This window comes from Salmo salar, chromosome ssa04 (assembly GCF_905237065.1).
Source record: "Salmo salar chromosome ssa04, Ssal_v3.1, whole genome shotgun sequence".
Lineage (NCBI taxonomy): Eukaryota > Metazoa > Chordata > Actinopteri > Salmoniformes > Salmonidae > Salmo > Salmo salar.
The window spans coordinates 76,051,736-76,072,403 of NC_059445.1; the positions used below are offsets into that span (position 1 = coordinate 76,051,736).

Consider the following 20,668-nt stretch of genomic DNA (forward strand, 5'->3'; position numbering starts at 1 on the left):
TCAAAGTCAATCTTAAATTAATTATTGTTTATTATCAGTTAACTGGGGAGGTTCTAACATACTTGATACCCCATAGTGAACGTCTGTCAGGAGTTCTCTCTGGGCAGTCCCGTTAGTTCCCTTATAGACTGGTTACAGACACGTTTACCAGGCACAAGCAGGAACCAAGGATTGTTTATGACGCCAAAGACTTTTCCTTCACAAGGGTCTGATAGTTAGTTGTGAGTCAGACATAGTTTTTTTATTCCATGTGATTTGTTCCCGCCAAACACAGACCTTAGTTTGTGGGCATTTGAGTTAATCATCATCATTATTGCAAAAGGACCTCCCCACATTCATTAGTTTCCTTCTGAGCGCATTAACAGAATAAATGAATGGTAAAAGCATTGTTTAAACAGAGCACGGTTTAGGGCTATCGTCTCATGCGTAAAAAGAGTCAATTGCATTCTCCATGTTTCAATTTCCATGTTTCATTCTTCATGTTTCAATTTCCATTTTCCACATTTCCACTCTCTCTTTGAGATGAGTCATAGTATTGATTTTAAACAGAGTAACTGATGGTTAATTTGTTATTTATTTGTGTTTTGTTGTGTTTTTGGGGCTAGTGCTATTCTTAGAAGGACCTTCTAGCTGCTGTGGCGTGCAGCTCTCTTGTCTGTGTGATTTAGCTGCAGTGGAGAAAGCCTCGGGACACATCAGCGGCCTCCCCACAGATGAGCCATTGACAGGGGAAATCTGGAGGCATTGTGGATGACAGGAAGTGGCCGGGGTGAGGGACTAGCACAGCACTCAGGACACGCGCCGCCAGCCCGCCCACCCACCGACCCGCCAGCCCACCATCCTCACACAGCGGTGTGTCATTGTGCTCTCTGTAATCCTTCAGTCCTGCACATGGGGGCCAGCAAAGAAACAAAGAAAACCAACCACAGCTTCTCCGAGGTGACCCGTCCCAGGGGGACAGTAGTGACATTACACTGAGCACTGACCAATTTATCTCCAGCAAATTCCCTTTTAGATGGTCTACATTCATTCAACTCTAATGAATGGGGTGTATTGTAGGGGTGTATTATGGGGTTTATTTTTCGTAATCTCAGAGTTCTTGGATGTTTTTTGATGTTATATTATTGCTGGACATCCTCTATACAAGCTCCTAATAGATGGATGGACGGAAGGCTTTGGTTCCATCAGCGTACGTTAGTTGTACTGTACTCTAATACCAACACAGGATCTTTTCTGAGGCAATCCACTTAGGGTGAAGAGACAAACCCTGTGGCAAAATAGTGACTGTGTGGCGGGAGGTTTGGGAATCATCTCAGGGGCACCTTGGTGGCAATATAGTGACTGTGTGGCAGAAGGTTTGGGAATCATCCCAGGGGCACCTTGGTGGCAATATAGTGACTGTGTGGCAGGAGGTTTGGGAATCATCTCAGGGGCACCTTGGTGGCAATATAGTGACGTCAGAAGGTTTGGAAATCATCCCAGGGGCACCTTGGTGGCAATATAGTGACTGTGTGGCAGGAGGTTTGGGAATCATCCCAGGGGCACCTTGGTGGCAATATAGTGACTGTGTGGCAGGAGGTTTAGGAATCATCCCAGGGGCACCTTGGTAAAAGTCTTGCAACAGGTTCGATAGAAGTAATCCACAGCAGAGACGGACTGTTTTAGAAGACCACCAAGAGGACACATTCACAGGGCAGATTGAGCTTGGTGAATGGAATATATCAATTTACCACGGTGCTGCGGCTGTGTTCCCATAGTAGGAACTGGTCTCTGAACCCCTGACTTCCTCCTGGGTCATGCCAGTGATGAGCAGAGCAGAGAGGTGGGAATGGAGGCTGTGAGAGGCACAATCCCCTGTGCTGAGTTGAAATACCAATCCCCTGTGCTGAATTAAAATACAATCCCCTGTGCTGAGTTAAAATACCAATCCCCTGTGCCGAGTTAAAATACCAATCCCCTGTGCTGAGTTAAAATACCAATCCCCTGTGCTGAGTTAAAATACCAATCCCCTGTGTTGAGTTAAAATACCAATCCCCTGTGCCGAGTTAAAATACCAATCCCCTGTGCTGAGTTAAAATACCAATCCCCTGTGCTGAGTTAAAATACCAATCCCCTGTGCTGAGTTAAAATACCAATCCCCTGTGCCGAGTTAAAATACCAATCCCCTGTGCTGAGTTGAAATACCAATCCCCTGTGTTGAGTTAAAATACCAATCCCCTGTGTTGAGTTAAAATGCCAATCCCCTGTGCTGAGTTAAAATACCAATCCCCTGTGCTGAGTTGAAATACCAATCCCCTGTGCTGAGTTAAAATACCAATCCCCTGTGCTGAGTTGAAATACCAATCCCCTGTGCTGAGTTAAAATACCAATCCCCTGTGTTGAGTTAAAATACCAATCCCCTGTGCTGAGTTAAAATACCAATCCCCTGTGCTGAGTTAAAATACCAATCCCCTGTGCTGAGTTAAAATACCAATCCCATGTGCTGAGTTACAATTCCAACAACCTGTTTTTTCTCCATCTCCATCCAGCCTGAGAAATACTAGTAAGTCCATAATTATCACCTGGACACAGACGCTGCTGATGAGCCAAAGAAAATATATTGCTTTGGGAATATATCCTCCCCATTGACTACCACCTGCATATTAAGAGCTCTTGTGGGCACCAGATTTGGGGTAGAGAGAAACAGAGGGAGAGGGGGGTAGAGAGAAACAGAGGGAGAGGGGGTAGAGAGAAACGGAGGGAGAGGGGGGTAGAGAGAAACGGAGTGAAACAGGGAGATGTGGATAGAGAGAAACAGAGGGAGAGGGGAATAGAGAGAAACGGAGTGAAACAGGGAGATGTGGGATAGAGAGAAACAGAGGGAGAGGGGGGTAGAGAGAAACAGAGGGAGAAGGGGGTAGAGAGAAACAGGGAGTGAAACAGGGAGATGTGGGATAGAGAGAAACCGGGGGAGAGGGGGATAGAGAGAAACAGAAGGAGAGGGGGGTAGAGAGAAACAGGGAGTGAAACAGGGAGATGTGGGATAGAGAGAAAACAGGCAAATAGATGGCAAGATCGACAAACAGAAAAAGAGATGAAAATAGACCACAACATCCCAGCATCCCAAAGTCTCACAACAGCTCCTAAGCCAGAGCCAGAGAACATGAAGCCCTACTGTACAATCACAGTAACGGTTGAAATTCTAAACAGGGATTTGAATTTGCTAAGACTTTCCACTTATTCTCTCCCTCATTTGATGGAGTGTAACCACAGCATCCTGCCTTGGTGCACGTCAGATAAATAAACTAGGACACAGGAATACATTGAGCAGAAATGAAATCAACCCATTTGTGAGTGTGGGACATTGTAAGGCTGCGTGACAGTTGTTATTTCTTGGCACAGGATGGAGGCAGCGAAGTGAGGTATAGTGTATAAACAGGCTGGGCTGTCAGGGAGCTGCCGTTTGGCCCGCTCCCCAGTGTCTGCTGGTGCACCCGGCAAGGGAAGGCCGTCACGCTGACACATCCTGACATATCATTATCTGAGCTGAGAGGGCTGGGAGGGCTGCACTGGGGGCCGTCAGGGGGCTAGACCAGCTCAGCCAGCACACACTTTAATATCAGTTAATAGCCTTCCGTCCACTCCCAACACCACACTGTTGAGACAACACAGGAGCTAGCCCAGTATCGGGCATTGAGTTTTGAGCTGCAGGAAGCAGTGCAGACTCAATGCCACCCTGAGGAGCAGTAGGTGGGAGGAGAGGAGAGTCGTGGAGATCATGATCAAATTATCCAGCCATGTAAAGTCTTCCCTGAGAGCACAGTGAATAGTAAATGGGTATCGTGTTCCTGAGTCCATGGCTCACTTCTCCAGCCATTACTGCTCTCAGCCGCCATTGGACTGACTGTACTGGACCGTCTCCAAGCTAATAACCAAGGAAACGAGGAGGAGAGGAGACTTGTTGCTCGCTGGTTACAGTAGTTTCTGACAATCGTTTACTGTTTCTACAACAGAAAGTGCTATAGTGTGTAATCAATTCATGGAAACCTGAGCTAGTCATCATATTTCTGTGACTTTACATTAGATGTCAGATCACTGCAGGCGATCAGACGATCCCCTTGCTTTCACACATGGTAAATTGGGTACTATCCATGAATCTCTGTGATATAAGGCCGCTGCTACATCTTTGCTGTCGTGTAAGCAATTTTGCACCTTTCTCATGTCCACATTAAATGTGAAATATTCTCAGTTTGTAGTAACCCCTCACAAAATGACTCTTGAGCTTATTACTTTGCAAGTAAAATGGATCCCTGCCTAGAGAAAAGATTGCTATGACAACCCGACCATTCTCCCTAGCACACAACGCTCTCCTCTTTCTCTGTTTCTCTGTTTCTCTGTTTCTCTGTCTCTCTGTTTCTGTCTGTCTGTCTGTCTGTCTGTCTGTCTGTCTGTCTGTCTGTCTGTCTGTCTGTCTGTCTGTCTGTCTGTCTGTCTGTCTGTCTGTCTGTCTGTCTGTCTGTCTGTCTGTCTCTGTCTGCTTGCCTATGCATGTCCAGTACAGTATGAGTATGATTGAACTGACCTCCTGCCTTGTGTTTTAATTGAAAGCCTACCCTAATGCACTGTGCGCTGCATACCTCTGAGCTACAGTAATGGTGCATCTCCTTGCTGCCGCCAACCACAGCATTGGCTTGCCTTCACTAATTAGATCTTGTATTTTAGAATTTTAGATTATCATATTTTTCCCAGCACATCCGGGATTAGAGTTTGCTCATCAGCACTCTTTTTGTTCTGTGAGGAGAATTAGTCTCCCCCTAAACCAGTTCAAATGGGTAGCGAGCAGAGGAAGATAAGAAAATAAATATATTAGATATGGGGACTGACTGGACTAGGAGTAAAACAATTCTGATCTGGGTGATTATGTAAGAGGTGTGAATTTCATCTCTCAGGATATGAATAAGAAATACTGTAATACCCTCCTAAAGGGTTCTTCAGCTGTTCAAATAAGATAACCCTTTTTGGTTCCAGTTAAAACGTTTTTCTGTTCCAGGTAGAACCCTTTTGGGTTCAACATGGAACCCAAAAGGGTTCTACCCAGAACCAAAAAGGCTTCTTCAAAGGGTTCTCCTATGGGACAGCCAAAGAACCCTTTTAGGTTCTAGATAGCACCTTCTCATTCTAAGAGTGTGGCCACATTTTTTGAGTAACCTGGAATGTAACTGTAGAGGGAGATTGAATGTCTCTGAATTCAAATTACATTTGCTGTGTTGATGTGAACATCAAAACTACAATATAACAATATTTTTTTTTTAAATACATGAGAATGGGGAGATCCTTTATTCAGGTCTACAGTAAACTGTGTGTAAAGATGATGTAATCCCAACCTGCCGTATTCTAAAATAATCTACTGTGCCAATTTGCTTTTTAATATTTTGCACTGTCGAAATATCACCCACTGGCTGTCTTCCACAAATAGCTGAATTTCATTTTTTTAAATAACAAATCTGTTGTTCTGGTAATATTTTCTGTTACAGCAGAGTTCCCCAACTGGCGGCCCGGGCGCCGAATTTGGCCCGCGAGTAGATCTATTTGGCCCCCCAAGTTTTCGGAGCAAAACAATATATAAACTCAGCAAAAAAAGAAATGTCCTCTCACTGTCAACTGCGTTTATTTTGACAGTTATTAAAACTTAGGACACTAAAGAGGCCTTTCTACTGACTGAAAAACACCACAAGAAAGATGCCAGTAGAAAGGCCTCTTTAGTGTCCTAAGTTTTCATAACTGTGACCTTAATTGCCTACCGTCTGTAAGCTGTTAGTGTCTTAACAACCGTTCCACAGGTGCATGTTCATTAATTGTTTATGGTTCATTGAACAAGCATGGGAAATAGTGTTTAAACCCTTTACAATGAAGATCTGTGACGTTATTTGGATATTTATGAATTATCTTTGAAAGACAGGGTCCTGAAAAAGGGATGTTTCTTATTTTGTTGAGTTTATATACAGTTGAAGTCAGAAGTTTACATTCACCTTAGCCAAATACGTTTAAACTCAGATTTTCACAATTCCTGACATTTCATCCTAGTAAAAATGCCCTGTCTTAAGTCAGTAAGGAACATCACTTTATTTTAAGGATGTGAAATGTCAGAATAATAGTAGTGAGTGATTTATTTCAGCTTTTATTTCTTTCATCACATTACCAGTGGGTCAGAAGTTTACATACACTCAATTAGTATTTGGTAGCATTGCCTTTAAATTGTTTTACTTGGGTCAAAAGTTTCAGGTAGCCTTCCACAAGCTTCCCACAATAAGTTGGGTGAATTTTGGCTCCAAGTGATTTTAATTGTAGAAATCTGTTCCCAAGTATTCCCACAGATATTAGAGACATGTGGTAGTATATTAATGTAAGCAAGGTTTGAAATGATTCAGTTTTAGTCACACATTATATCTGTTTAGGCTTCTTGTGGTCAATTTGCTGTCTACAAATGATTTGTAATTATGTTCCGGCCCCCGACCAACCGCTCAAGAACAAATCGGCCTGCGTCTGAATGTTGTTGATGATCCCTGTGTTACAGTATGTTCAGACCTGAGACCAGGTTGGGAAACCCACCCCCTCTTATAGCTGGCCCCACAGTGATAGTGCTCACCAGCCCCTCTTATAGCTGGCCCCACAGTGATAGTGCTCACCAGCCCCTCTTATAGCTGGCCCCACAGTGATAGTGCTCACCACCCCCTCTTATAGCTGGCCCCACAGTGATAGTGCTCACCACCCCCTCTTATAGCTGGCCCCACAGTGATAGTGCTTACTATCCCTTCTTATAGACTGCTCTGTGGTTGTGCATAACGTCTTCTCTGCCATCCTGTCAGCAGATGCCTATGGCCATAGGACGGCCAGCATGTGCCGCAGGTCCCAGCCTGCTTGTCTCCATCATGCCAGTTTACAGATGTCTGTCTCAATCCCAGGGGATGAGAGAGAGATTCTCCTGTGGCAGCAGCTCTTCTCCTGATCTGCAACCCAACCTGGGATTACCATATCTCTTCTCATGAGAGCAGTCGCCTCCGGCAATATGCAGCCACCAACATTACTGGGAGTGATGTTTCAGCATTTCCTCCGTCCATCCAAAGAAAACAAAAATCAAATAAAAATGGAAAATGGAACTGCTTATTTACCACTGTAGTCTTGTTGCAGTGAGATCTGGAATGGTAGGAGCATGGGCAGAGTGAGGCCTGTGTTATCCAGCGGTCCCAGAGGTTTTAACCGTGTGCTCTGATGAATGATCTTTCCTGACAAGTTATTATTGCTTTCCATAACTCTTTACAGGAGAATATTACATTTGTGAGGTTTCTTACTAAATTTCCTGCTTCAGGAAAATGTGCAGTTATACTAATAAAAATACACAAAACAATACCTCAATATAAACAATGAGTTCGATTTTGAGTCGTTGTTTAGTCTAAGTGGTGGATTTGAATTCTATATTTTTCAGCTTTTCAGAAAACATCAGAACACAGCAGAACATCTCAAACCAATAGCCCACCAGTTGAAATTATTCTGTTTTAGTCAAACAACATCTGTTTAGATAGAGGGAGAAATATTTCAACCCAGATAGACTAATTGAATCCAAGATCTGTCTCAACCTGAATAGAGAAAAGGGTCCATATTCATTGGTATGACCCAACCAAACCCATTGAGCCCATTTCCAACCATCTTTAATGTTCCTGGATAAGAGCTTTGTATTTTCTCATGTCAAAGAGAAGTAAAGTAAATGTATCAATATATTAGGTATAGGCCCCACTAAGGAGTTGCCTGGTGAGAAGGAAGCGTTGTTTCATGCATTCACACAGTGTGATGATTAAAGCAGGACTTTCTACACCTACGTCATGTGTTCCATTATCTTGTGGCTTGACAGATGAGATCTCCTGGAAGAGAGAGGAGCTTTGAGGTGTGTGTGTGCACACGCACATGCGCTGGCCTCTCATTAGGGAGAAGCAAGCAGGGCCCTTTGATGTCCTGAAGCGCACAGAGAAATCCGTTGGGACAAGCCCGGCTACTTCACCCACTGAAGCTCTGTAGATTCTGGGGAAGGAGAGAGAGACAGGGAGACGTATGCAGTACATGCCAAGGACCCGATATTACATTTCACTAAATCATTTGGGAGGGATATTTTTTGTTTGTATTTTTCTGAATACACAAAATAGAAAAGAGCAGAACCAGAAATGGTGACTGGTGGACCATGATAATGTGATAATAGCAGAGCCAGGAATGGTGACTGGTGGGTCATTATAATGTGATAATAGCAGAGCCAGGAATGGTGACTGGTTGGCCATGATAATATGATAATAGCAGAGCCAGGAATGGTGACTGGTGGGACATGATAATGTGATAATAGTAGAGCCAGGAATGGTGACTGGTGGTTCATGATAATGTGATAATAGTAGAGCCAGGAATGGTGACTGGTGGACCATGATAATGTGATAATAGCAGAGCCAGGAATGGTGACTGGTGGGCCATGATAATGTGCTAATAGCATAGCCAGGAATGGTGACTGGTGGGCCATGATAATGTGCTAATAGCAGAGCCAGGAATTGTGACTGGTGGACCATGATAATGTGCTAATAGCAGAGCTACGAATGGTGACTGATTGGCCATGATAATGTGCTAATAGCAGAGCCAGGAATGGTGACTGATTGGCCATGATAATGTGATAATAGCAGAGCCAGGAATGGTGACTGATTGGCCATGATAATGTGATAATAGCAGAGCCAGGAATGGTGACTGATTGGCCATGATAATGTGATAATAGCAGAGCCAGGAATGGTGACTGATTGGCCATGATAATGTGATAATAGTAGAGCTAGGAATGGTGACTGGTTGGCCATGATAATATGATAATAGCAGAGCCAGGAATGGTGACTAGTGGGTCATGATAATGTGATAATAGTAGAGCCAGGAATGGTGACTGGTTGGCCATGATAATATGATAATAGCAGAGCCAGGAATGGTGACTGGTGGGACATGATAATGTGATAATAGTAGAGCCAGGAATGGTGACTGGTGGTTCATGATAATGTGATAATAGTAGAGCCAGGAATGGTGACTGGTGGACCATGATAATGTGATAATAGCAGAGCCAGGAATGGTGACTGGTGGGCCATAATAATGTGCTAATAGCATAGCCAGGAATGGTGACTGGTGGGCCATGATAATGTGCTAATAGCAGAGCCAGGAATTGTGACTGGTGGGCCGTGATAATATGCTAATAGCAAAGCCAGGAATGGTGACTGGTGGGCCATGATAATGTGCTAATAGCAGAGCTACGAATGGTGACTGATTGGCCATGATAATGTGCTAATAGCAGAGCCAGGAATGGTGACTGATTGGCCATGATAATGTGATAATAGCAGAGCCAGGAATGGTGACTGATTGGCCATGATAATGTGATAATAGCAGAGCTAGGAATGGTGACTGATTGGCCATGATAATGTGATAATAGTAGAGCCAGGAATGGTGACTGGTGGACCATGACAATGTGATAATAGCAGAGCCAGGAATGGTGACAGGTGGACCATGATAATGTGATAATAGTAGAGCCAGGAATGGTGACTGGTGGGTCATGATAATATGATAATAGCAGAGCCAGGAATGGTGACTGGTGGGCCGTGATAATAGTAGAGCCAGGAATGGTGACTGGTGGGCCATGATAATGTGTGATGTGTCACTGCTGCCATGCCGTGCTGTGCATAGCCCCAGCGGAAAATGATTGGGTTGTATCTATCAAAGCTACAGCCTATGCTCTTTGTTTATCATACTGCATTCACAATGTGGGGTTAACCAGCTATACAGTGCCCTTAGGAAAGTATTCAGACCCTTTGACTTTTTCCACATTTTGTTATGCTTAAGCCTTATTCCAATTTTTTTTATTTTTTTTATTATACATCTCAGCAATCTACACACAATACCCCATAATGACAAAGCAAATGTATTAAAAAAATTAAGTATTCAGACCCTTTGCTATGATGCTCGAAATTGATCTCAGGTGCATCCTGTTTCAATTTATCATCCTTGAGATGTCTCTACAACTTGATTGGAGTCCACCTGTGGTAAATTCAATTGATTGGACATGATTTGGAAAGGCACACACCTGTCTATATAAGGTCCCACAGTTGACAGAGCATGTCAGAGCAAAAACCAAGCCATGAGGTTGAAGGAATTGTCTTTAGAGCTCCGAGACAGGGTTGTGTTAAGGCACAGATCTAGGGAAGGGTAGAAAAACATTTTCTTCAGCATTGAAGAACTCCAAGAACACAGTGGCCTCCATCATTCTTAAATGGAAGAAGTTTGGAACCACCAAGACTATTCCTAGAGCTGGCCGCCTGGCCAAACTGAGCAATCGGGCGCTAAGGGCCTTGGTCAGGGAGGTGACCAAGAACCCGATGGTCACTCTGACAGAGCTCTAGAGTTCCTCTGTGGAGATGGGAGAACCTTCCAGAAGGACAACCATCTCTGCAGCACTCCACCAATCAGGCTTTTTATGGTAGAGTGGCCAGACGGAAGCCACTCCTCAGTAAAAGGCACATGACAGCCTGCTTGGAGTTTGCCAAAAAGCACCTAAAGACTTTCAGACCATGAGAAACAAGATTTTCTGGTCTGATGAAAGCAAGATTGCACTCTTTGACCTGAATGCCAAGTGTCACGTCTGGAGGAAACCTGGCACCATCCCTACGGTGAAGTGTGGGTGGCAGCATCATGCTGTGAATATGTTTTTCAGCGGCAGGGACTGGGAGACTAGTCAGGATCGAGGCAAAGATGAACAGAGCAAAGTATGGAGAGATCCTTGATGAAAACCTGCTCCAGAGCGCTCAAGACTTCAGACAGGGGTGAAGGTTCACCTTCCAACAGGACAATGACCCTAAGCACACAGCCAAGACGACGCAGGAGTGGCTTGGGGACAAGTCTCTGAATGTCCTTGAGTGGCCCAGCCAGAGCCCAAACTTGAACCCGATCCCCATCCAACCTGACAGAGCTTGAGAGAATCTGCAAATAATGGAGAAACTCCTCAATTACAGGTGTGCCATGCTTGTAGCGTCATACCCAAGAAGACTCAAGGCTGTAATTGCTTCCAAAGGTGCTTCAACAAAGTCCTGAGTAAAGGGTTTGAATGTGATATTTTATTTTTTTATTTTTTTATAAATTAGCAAAAATTCAATAAAACCTGTTTTTGCTTTGTCATTATGGGGTATTGTGTGTAGATTGATCAGGGGGAAAAAAACAATTTCATACATTTTTAAGTAAGGCTGTTACCTAACAAAATGTGGACGAAGTCAAGCGGTCTGAATACTTTCCGAAAGCACTGTATGTAGCTATCATATCTCCATCCAATTGACCTCATATTCATGTGCTTGCTCCATCTCTTGTGCTGTCGAACAAAGGAATAATACAGTTTGCCTTGGTGAGAGATAATGGGGTTAAACATTTGAACAAGCAAGGCGAGTGTTTCAGGATAACAGGAAGGCATTATTGCATTGATACTGATACATTAATCTTGATCCATAATGGAGGAGGTTGTTGATATCCTCACCCCAAGTCTATGTCATGATTAGGAAGCACTGTGCTGTTGTACAGCTGGGGTGTCTTACATTAAGATAATATTTGCCTAATAAGCCCATCATTATTATTGTGGAGGGTAATGCAATGTGGCTGTGCCACTGCTGACCAACCTCAATAGCTATATTAATGTAATGTTAATAAAAACAAATAGTGGACCACAGACCTGTGAGAATATTATTCACGTATCTCTCTCCTCCTATCAACTGCCTCATCAGCAGAAAACTCACATGGAGATGTCAGCGGTAATGGTTTTCTCTCTCTCTCTCTCTCTCTCTCTCTCTCTCTCTCTCTCTCTCTGTGTCTCTGTGTCTCTCTGTCTCTCTCTCTCTCTGTGTCTCTGTGTCTCTGTGTCTCTCTCTCTCTCTCTCTCTGTGTCTCTGTGTCTCTCTCTCTCTCTCTCTCATGATGTCATCAGTGTGGAGGTGAGGAGAGGTGTAACCTGGGATTGATCACGTAACCCTGCTGTGTGCACACACAGATGTTGGTATTTTGCAGAAATGGCAGACAACGTGCATTTCTTTTTTTGTAAGGGAAGTAAATTATCGGGTTGCCAAATTGCTTGGTGCTTTATTAACAAAGCCAGCTGTTCTCGTCCCCGCTGAAAAGCAGTGCGGCCCCACTCGCAGAGCAGAAAAGGGCTAGGAGAGTACTCTCGATGCCCCCAGGCTTACAAGCACGATAACTATAGTAGGGGGCAGGAGAGTTTCTGACACAGCTTACATTGTGGTGTTAATCAATTAGTGTACAACATACAGAAGAACTGCGGGTCAGCGTTGAGCTCTCTATAAACCTACACAGGTAGGGTGAGCTGCTGGCACTGTTTCCAACTTAGTAACTTCATAGCAGAAGTTGTAGGAAGCAGGGATGACCACCCTGTATAACAGTCTAACATCTGGATAGGTCAGGGGTCGAGAGAGGATTCTACACCTAGTTTGTAGAATCTCTATTTAACCCTGTGATGTTATATGCAAATCAGATTTCCAAATCAGATTTCCAGTATATCTTTACCTAACTCTGTCAACTGTTTATTCGTTGTCTGTATGGCATGTATGCTTATTGTATTTCTCTATGGGGATTAAATTGTTTTGACTGCATTGCCTTCCTGCATATTATATACAGTAATTTCCATAATATGGTGATTCAGTGTTTTTCTTTTTCTCATCTTCTCTCTCTCGTAGGAGATTACGTTGTGCTGACAGTCTTCTTCGACTTGAGCAGAAGGATGGGTTACTTCACCATTCAGACCTACATCCCCTGCACTCTCATTGTTGTCCTCTCCTGGGTCTCCTTCTGGATCAACAAGGATGCTGTGCCTGCTAGAACATCCTTAGGTAACAACAAGCAAGGAAAATCAAATTCATAATTCATAGATTTCAGATTAATTCAAGAATAAAAGATAGGGTATTTAACCTCTTCAGGTTAACACCAAACTAGCCTCGACACAAACACGTTGCAGCATTATCAGTGAAGTTCATTAGCAGTGCTTCTCATAACACAGGACTTGTTGTGGTCAGGACCAACCCTCAGCGACCCAGAGAGGCTTCAGTAACTAGTCCTTCTTGATGATATGAGCCCAGACGGGCACATCTGTTTTTATACATATCTTAATTAGACATTCATTATGCTACACAGCAGGGGAGATACAGCCTCAGTGTGAAAATACAGGTGGCCAACTTTGCTTAAGGCAAAAAGGGGGACTTTTTTGCAGAATGTGTGAACTTTTGAACCCGCTCTTGTCTCCGAAGGGCGGACGACTTCAGAGTATGTCCTCTTATAGTTACATATTCTTTAGTCAGCTCCTTGCTTCTCCAAGCTTCTCAAACCTGAACACAAGCCCTCACCAGGATCATTAGAAGCATTGCTGAGTGTAAATTAATCCAGAACACGGACATCCACTTCCAATCAGAGAAGAGACGTTTCACCTTTAGAAGCAATGTTATACCCTATCACTGTGAGAGGTTAACTTGTTATTTTATTTATTGCAGGTGTCTATATCTTATTATTGTTATCTTATAATCTTCATTAAATATTAAATATTAGGACAAAATGAATTACCTAGCAACATGAAAATGGAGTCAAATGGCTTAATTTCCTTCCCAAAGATAACCGGGAGGTTAATGTTGGTTAGCTAGCTGGAAGGATTAATGGCTGTCACATTATTCTTAATCCTTCAGTGCCATCCAACCAAATATGACAATCACTCCAGGCACCTCCATAGATATTGCAACATTTATCTTGAGACATGATGATGTCTCTCGTTTTGCATGAAAAATAGACACAAATAAAACCATATTAGCTGCAAAGCCCTCGTGATCTATTAGAGTGGTTTGTTGAAGAGCTGTGGTGTGTGTTTGAGGCAGGGATGTTGGTAGCTGTACTCACTAAACACGCATCTGTAGTATCTGTGTGCTACGTTAAAGGGTTTCCCCTGGTGTGGTATTTCCCTCCACATCATCATGTCTCGATGACAAAGATCCCATGCAGTGTTAATTGTCAACAATAACTATGACGAAAAATATTACTCAACAACCTATTTAATGAAACGAGAAACGAGTTGCCGTGGAAAAAAACTAAACTCAGCAAAAAAAGAAACATCCTCTCACTGTCAACTGCGTTTATTTTCAGCACACTTAACATGTGTAAATATTTGTATGAACATAACAAGGTTCAACAACTGCGACATAAACTGAACAAGTTCCACAGACATGTGACTAACACAAATGGAATAATGTGTCCATGAACAAAGGGGGGGTCAAAATCAAAAGTAACATTCAGTATCTGGTGTGGCCACCAGCTGCATTAAGTACTGCAGTGCATCTCCTCCTCATGGACTGCACCAGATTTGCCAGTTCTTGCTGCAAGTTCCCAGTCATTTCTTGGGGGAATTGCCCTAGTTCTCACCCTCCGATCCAACAGGTCCCAGATGTGCTCAATGGAATTGCGATCCGGGCTCTTCGCTGGCCATGGCAGAACACTGACATTCATGTCTTGCAGGAAATCACGAACAGAATGAACAGTATGGCTGGTGGCATTGTCATGCTGGAGGGTCATGTCAGGATGAGCCTGCAGGAATGGTATCACATGAGCACAGCGTTGAGATTGCCTGCAATGACAACAAGCTCAGTGCGATGATGCTTTGACCCACTGCCCCAGACCATGACGGACCCTCCACCTCCAAATCGATCCCGCTCCAGAGTACAGGCCTCGGTGTATCGCTCATTCCTTTGACGATAAACGCGAATCAGACCATCACCCCCGGTGAGACAAAACCGCGACTCGTCAGTGAAGAGCTCTTTTTGCCCTGTCTGGTCCAGCAACGGTGGGTTTGTGCCCATAGGCGACGTTGTTGCCGGTGATGTCTGATGAGGACCTGCCTTACAACAGGCCTACAAGCCCTCAGTCCAGCCTCTCTCAGCCTATTGCGGACAGTCTGAGCACTGATGGACGGACTGTGCGTTCCTGGTGTAACTCGGGCAGTTGTTGTTGCCATCCTGTACCTGTCCCGCAGGTGTGATGTTCGGATGTACCAATCCTATGCAGGTGTTGTTACACGTGGTCTGCTCAGCTGTCCATCCTGTCTCCCTGTAGTGCTGACATAGGTGTCTCACAGTACGGGCATTGCAATTTATTTCCCTGGCCACATCTGCAGTCCTCATGCCTCCTTGCAGCATGCCTAAGGCACGTTCACGCAAATGAGCAGGGACCCTGGGCATCTTTCTTTTGGTGTTTTTCAGAGTCAGTAGAAAGGCCTCTTTAGAGTCCTACGTTTTCATAACTGTGACCTGAATTGCCTACCGTCTATAAGCTGTTAGTGTCTTAACGACCGTTCCACAGGTGCATGTTCATTAACTGTTTATGGTTCATTGAACATTTACAATGGAGATCTGTGAATTTATTTGGATTTTTACGAATTATCTTTGAAAGACAGGATCCTGAAAAGGGGACGTTTCTTTTTTTGCTGAATTTATAACTGTAACAAATGAGTTTTCATTTTTAGTTGACGAAAACATGGACATTCAATTTGATATGTAGCTGCTTTTCATCTGTATTTTTTTTAACCTTTATTTAACTAGGCAAGTCAGTTAAGAACAAATTCTTATTTTCAATGACGGCCTAGGTTAAAGGGGCAGGACGACAGATTTGTACCTTATCAGCTCGGGGATTCGAACTTGCAACCTTTCGGTTACTAGCCCAAATCTCTAACCACTAAGCTACCCTGCTGCCCCATTGTTCAATTTTACGCATGCATGCCTTTGCAGAATACTGAATGCGATTCTCTCATTGGTTATGATTGGGAGAAAAGAGCTGTAGGCCTATACATAAATTGTTTAACCTGTTTCCAAGGCTTTGTAGCCTTGGTTACAATCTTCCTCAATAGCAATGTGCCAGTTGTATGAAGGGATATTAGGCCTAGTTGGATGTGAATGTGCACATGATGGAAGTTAGAGGTAAATATTAATTATTTAATGGGGAAAAATGCACTGACTAAAATTGTCCGGAGTTTTAGTCAATTGATAATAACTAAAACTAATGATGGATAAAATGACTAAGTGTGACTAAGGCTCAGATATATTTTAAGACTAATACTAAATAGCTGCCAAAATGAACACTGATCCCTTTGCACCAGATGGCTGGTGGTAAGGCATGGATGGTATGGCTGAACTTGAAAGAAGAGATACACTACATGACCAAAAGTATGTGGACACCTGCTTGTCGAACATTTCATTGTAAAATCTCGGGCATTAATATGGAGTTGGTCCCCCCCTTTGCTGCTTTAACAGCCTCCACTCTTTTAGGAAGGCTTTCCACTAGATGTTGGAACATTGTCGCGGGGACTTGCTTCCATTCAGCCACAAGAACACTACTGAGGTACCATGTAGAACCATGAAAAACAGCCCCAGACCATTATTCCTCCTCCACCAAACTTTACAGTTGTCACTATGCAGTGAGGCAGGTAGCGTTTTCCCGGCATCCGCCAAATCGAGATTTGTCCGTCGGACTGCGTGATTCATCACTCCAGAGAACGCATTTCCACACTTGGCATTGCGCATTGTGATGTTAGGCTTGTTGTGCGGCTGCTTGGCCATGGAAACAAATTTCATGAAGCTCCCGACGAATAGTTCTTGTGCTGACATTGCTTCCAGAAGCAGTTTGGAACTCGGTAGTGAGTGTTGCAACTGAGGACAGACGATTTTTACGCACATCAGTACTCTGCGGTCCTGTTCTGTGAACTTGTGTGGCCTAACACTTCGCGGCTGAGCCGTTGTTGCTCTTAGACATTTCCACTTCACAATAACAGCACTTACAGTTGACCGGGGCAGCTCTAGCAGAGCAGAAATTTGACTAATTGACTTGTTGGAAAGGTGGCATCCTATGACGGTGCCACGTTGAAAGTCACTGACCTCTTTAGTAACGCCATTATACTGCCAATGTTTGTCTATGGAAATTGCATGGCTGTGTGTTCAATTTTATGCACTTGTCAACAACGGTGTGGCTGAAACAGTTGAATCCACTAATTTGAAGGGGTGTCCACATAATTTTGTATATATAGTGTATGTTGTGGATCAACGGACCACAACAGTTGGTTGCTACGCCGTCCATTATGGGAAAACTGTACGTCATAATGTGTCAAGTGTTTGCAATTAAACACTCTGCATTTCATAATCCTTTAGTTTTGTGTAATCCAGTACTCGAATACTCTGCCTTGATTTCTAATCACTATACTTAATGATACCGTTTCCTTAGATTCCTTTGATTTGTTGGAGATGTATTATGGATAATATACTGTATCTGTTAGACTTGTTACATGACCAGAGAAAGCACTTTGGCATAACCCAGCTCACACACGTTTTTGCCTGCCTAAAGTATGTAATTCATTTAAAACCCATAAGGATCAAATAGCAAGCTCTCTTCAAAATAGATGTGTGCAGCATGCTAAAATAGTTCAAACATCCCCACTGTGTATCATACATATTGTATTTTGTTCAACCAGTCTGAGATTGCTCCATTCTAATACTCTCTGAGAATATATTTTTGTATAGAAAGTTTCTTAGAATTTTTGGTCAGTTTTTTCTCACATCTCTGAGACTAGGGAGGTCAATAAAAAAATTATATATATATACACTCTGAACCACTCTCACAACTCTATTTTGTTAGTCTCCGATATATCCTACATTTTATATTGCCTCCACTGCATCAACTCCCCAAGTCCTAAAATCAAATCTCTCTAAAAATGGCATACTGTTATCTTTTGTTGCTATACCCTTTCTATACCCTCGTCTGACCCTCTTGGCCATCTGGTCCATTGACAGGCATCACCACTGTGCTGACCATGACTACACTGAGTACCATAGCCAGGAAGTCGCTGCCTAAGGTGTCCTACGTGACGGCCATGGACCTCTTTGTTTCCGTATGCTTCATCTTCGTCTTTGCCGCGCTGATAGAATACGGAACACTGCACTACTTTGTAAGCAACAGGAAGCCAAGCACAAAAAAGGACAAGAAGAAAAAAAACCCGGTGAGTCGTTTATCCAAAACAAAGTGGGCACACAATGACTCTACTCAAGTAGTGAAGATAAAATGGTCAGAATAGCTGAGATGAATGTCAGACACATTTTGAGCTTAATGTGTTTGCAAAGAATGTTGACCTTACCTGTGAGAATGTGTTTATATTAGGAATAGGCCAGGTCAAGGGGTGGGGATTACAACACTCTCCAAACACAGAGTTATTTCCAGTCTCTGAAAGGCTCACCCAATCACTGTATTACTGTGTTACTGTAATGCAAAGCCTACTACTACTAGTTTCTCTGATGGGAGCAGTCATTGTGAGGGCATCTCTTGCCATGCAGTCTACGAGAGACATAGAACCTGTCCTTAATCCATACCACAGCTGTGCAGTACAATTTTAAAACCTCATCACATGACCAGAAGGTGTTGGGGCTTCAAATCCCCACAACATCATGACAGCTAAAGTAAAAGCACCAGAGTTAGCTAGCTAGGTCCTTAACAGGCTGTGGAGTGCTCCAGTTTCAGCTTCTCTGTAAGTAAGATTTGCTTTTGGATATAAATGTGTGCTGGGTGAATGAGTTTTGACGATCTGAAGGTGTAATGCCAGTTTGCTTTCTCTAAGGGGATGTTCTAAATGAGGTTCTTCACATGGTCTGCCAAGTTGTGATGCAGAAGCCTTTGACTCAGATGCTTTTGATCTTCATGAATAAAAAAGGAAATCGAGGAAATAACATATTTTTTATTCTCATAGGTTTTGGGTGTAAGGGTCTAACCATTTTCATTTCTCATAGGTTTTGGGTGTAAGGGTCTAACCATTTTCATTTCTCATAGGGTTTGGGTGTAAGAGACAAACCATTTTCATTTCTCATAGGTTTTTATGGTGTAAGGGTGTAACCATTTTCATTTCTCCTAGGTTCTGGGTGTAATGGTCAATCCGTTTTAATTTCTCAGAGGTTTTTGGTCTAAGGGTCTAACCATTTTCATTTCTCATAGGTATTTTCTGTAGGGGTCTAACCATTTTCTTTTCTCATGGCTTTTGGGTGTAGGGGCCTAACCATTTTCATTTCTCATAGGTTTTGGGGGTAATTGTCTAACCATTTTCATTTCTGATAGGTTTTTGGTCTAAGGGTCTAACCATTTTAATGTACAGTATTATGGGTTTTGGGTGTAAGGGTCTACCATTTTTCATAGGTTTTGGGTGTAAGGATCTAACCATTTTCATTTCTCATACGTTTTGGGTCTTTGGGTCTAACTGTTTTAATTTCTCATAGGTTTTGGGTGTAAGGGACTAACCATTTTAATTTCTCATATATTTTGGTGAAAGGGTCTATCCGTTTTTATTTCTCATAGGTTTTGGCTATTAGGGTCTAACCGTTTTCATTTCTCATTGGTTTTGGGTGTATTAGTCTAATCATTTTAATTTCTCAGAGGTTTTTGTGGTGAAAGGGTCTAACCATTTTCATTTATCATGGGTTTTGAGTGTAAGGGTCTAACCATTTTCATTTCTCTTAGGTTTTGAGTGTAAGGGTCTAACCATTTTCATTTCTCATAGGTTTTTATGGTGTAAGGGTCTAACCAGTTTCATTTCTTGTAGGTTTTGGGTGTAAGGGTCTATTTGTTTTAATTTCTCATAGGTTTTTGGTCTAAGGGTCTAACCATTTTAATTTCTCATTGGCTTTGGGTGTAAGGGACTAACCATTTTCATAGGTTTTTATGGTGCAAGGGTCTAACCAGTTTCATTTCTCATAGGTTTTTGGTCTAAGGGTCTAACCATTTTCATTTCTCATGGGCTTTGGGGGTAATTGTCAAACCATTTTAATTTCTCATTGGCTTTGGGTGTAAGGGACTAACCATTTTCATTTCTCATAGGTTTTTATGGTGCAAGGGTCTAACCAGTTTCATTTCTCATAGGTTTTGGGTCTAAGGGTCTGACCATTTTAATGTATTATGGGTTTTGGGTGTAAGGGTCTAACATTTTTCATTTCTCATAGGTTTTGGGTGTAAGGGTCTAACCATTTTCATTTCTCATAGGTTTTGAGTGGAAGTGTTTAACCATTTTCATTTATCATGGGTTTTGAGTGAAATGGTCTAACCATTTTCATTTCTCTTAGGTTTTGAGTGTAAGGGTCTAACCATTTTCATTTCTCATAGGTTTTTATGGTGTAAGGGTCTAACCAGTTTCATTTCTTGTAGGTTTTGGGTGTAAGTGTCTAACCATTTTCATTTCTCAGAGATTTTTGGTTTAAGGGTCTAACCATTTTAATTTCTCATAGGTATTTTCTGTAGGGGTCTAACCATTTTCTTTTCTCATGGCTTTTGGGTGTAGGGGCCTAACCATTTTCATTTCTCATAGGTTTTGGGGGTAATTGTCTAACCATTTTCATTTCTGATAGGTTTTTGGTCTAAGGGTCTAACCATTTTAATGTACAGTATTATGGGTTTTGGGTGTAAGGGTCTACCATTTTTCATTTTTCATAGGTTTTGGGTGTAAGGGTCTAACCATTTTCATTTCTCATACGTTTTGGGTCTTTGGGTCTAACTGTTTTAATTTCTCATAGGTTTTGGGTGTAAGGGACTA

At 42.7% G+C, this 20,668-nt stretch overlaps 1 protein-coding gene across 5 annotated transcripts in view; it reads left to right on the forward strand.

Moving 5' to 3' along the window:
- Window positions 1–20,668, forward strand: part of LOC106603848 (gamma-aminobutyric acid receptor subunit gamma-2) — a 75,796-nt gene that overhangs the window by 39,660 nt on the left and 15,468 nt on the right. For 4 of the 5 annotated variants that reach the window (XM_014198039.2, XM_014198040.2, XM_014198041.2 and 1 more), the window contains exons 7-8: window positions 12,762–12,914; window positions 17,895–18,100. In XM_014198039.2, coding sequence (XP_014053514.1) covers window positions 12,762–12,914; window positions 17,895–18,100 — 359 coding nt within the window. The remainder of the gene's footprint in view (window positions 1–12,761; window positions 12,915–17,894; window positions 18,101–20,668) is intronic. The other variant, XM_045717349.1, reaches the window with a different exon arrangement.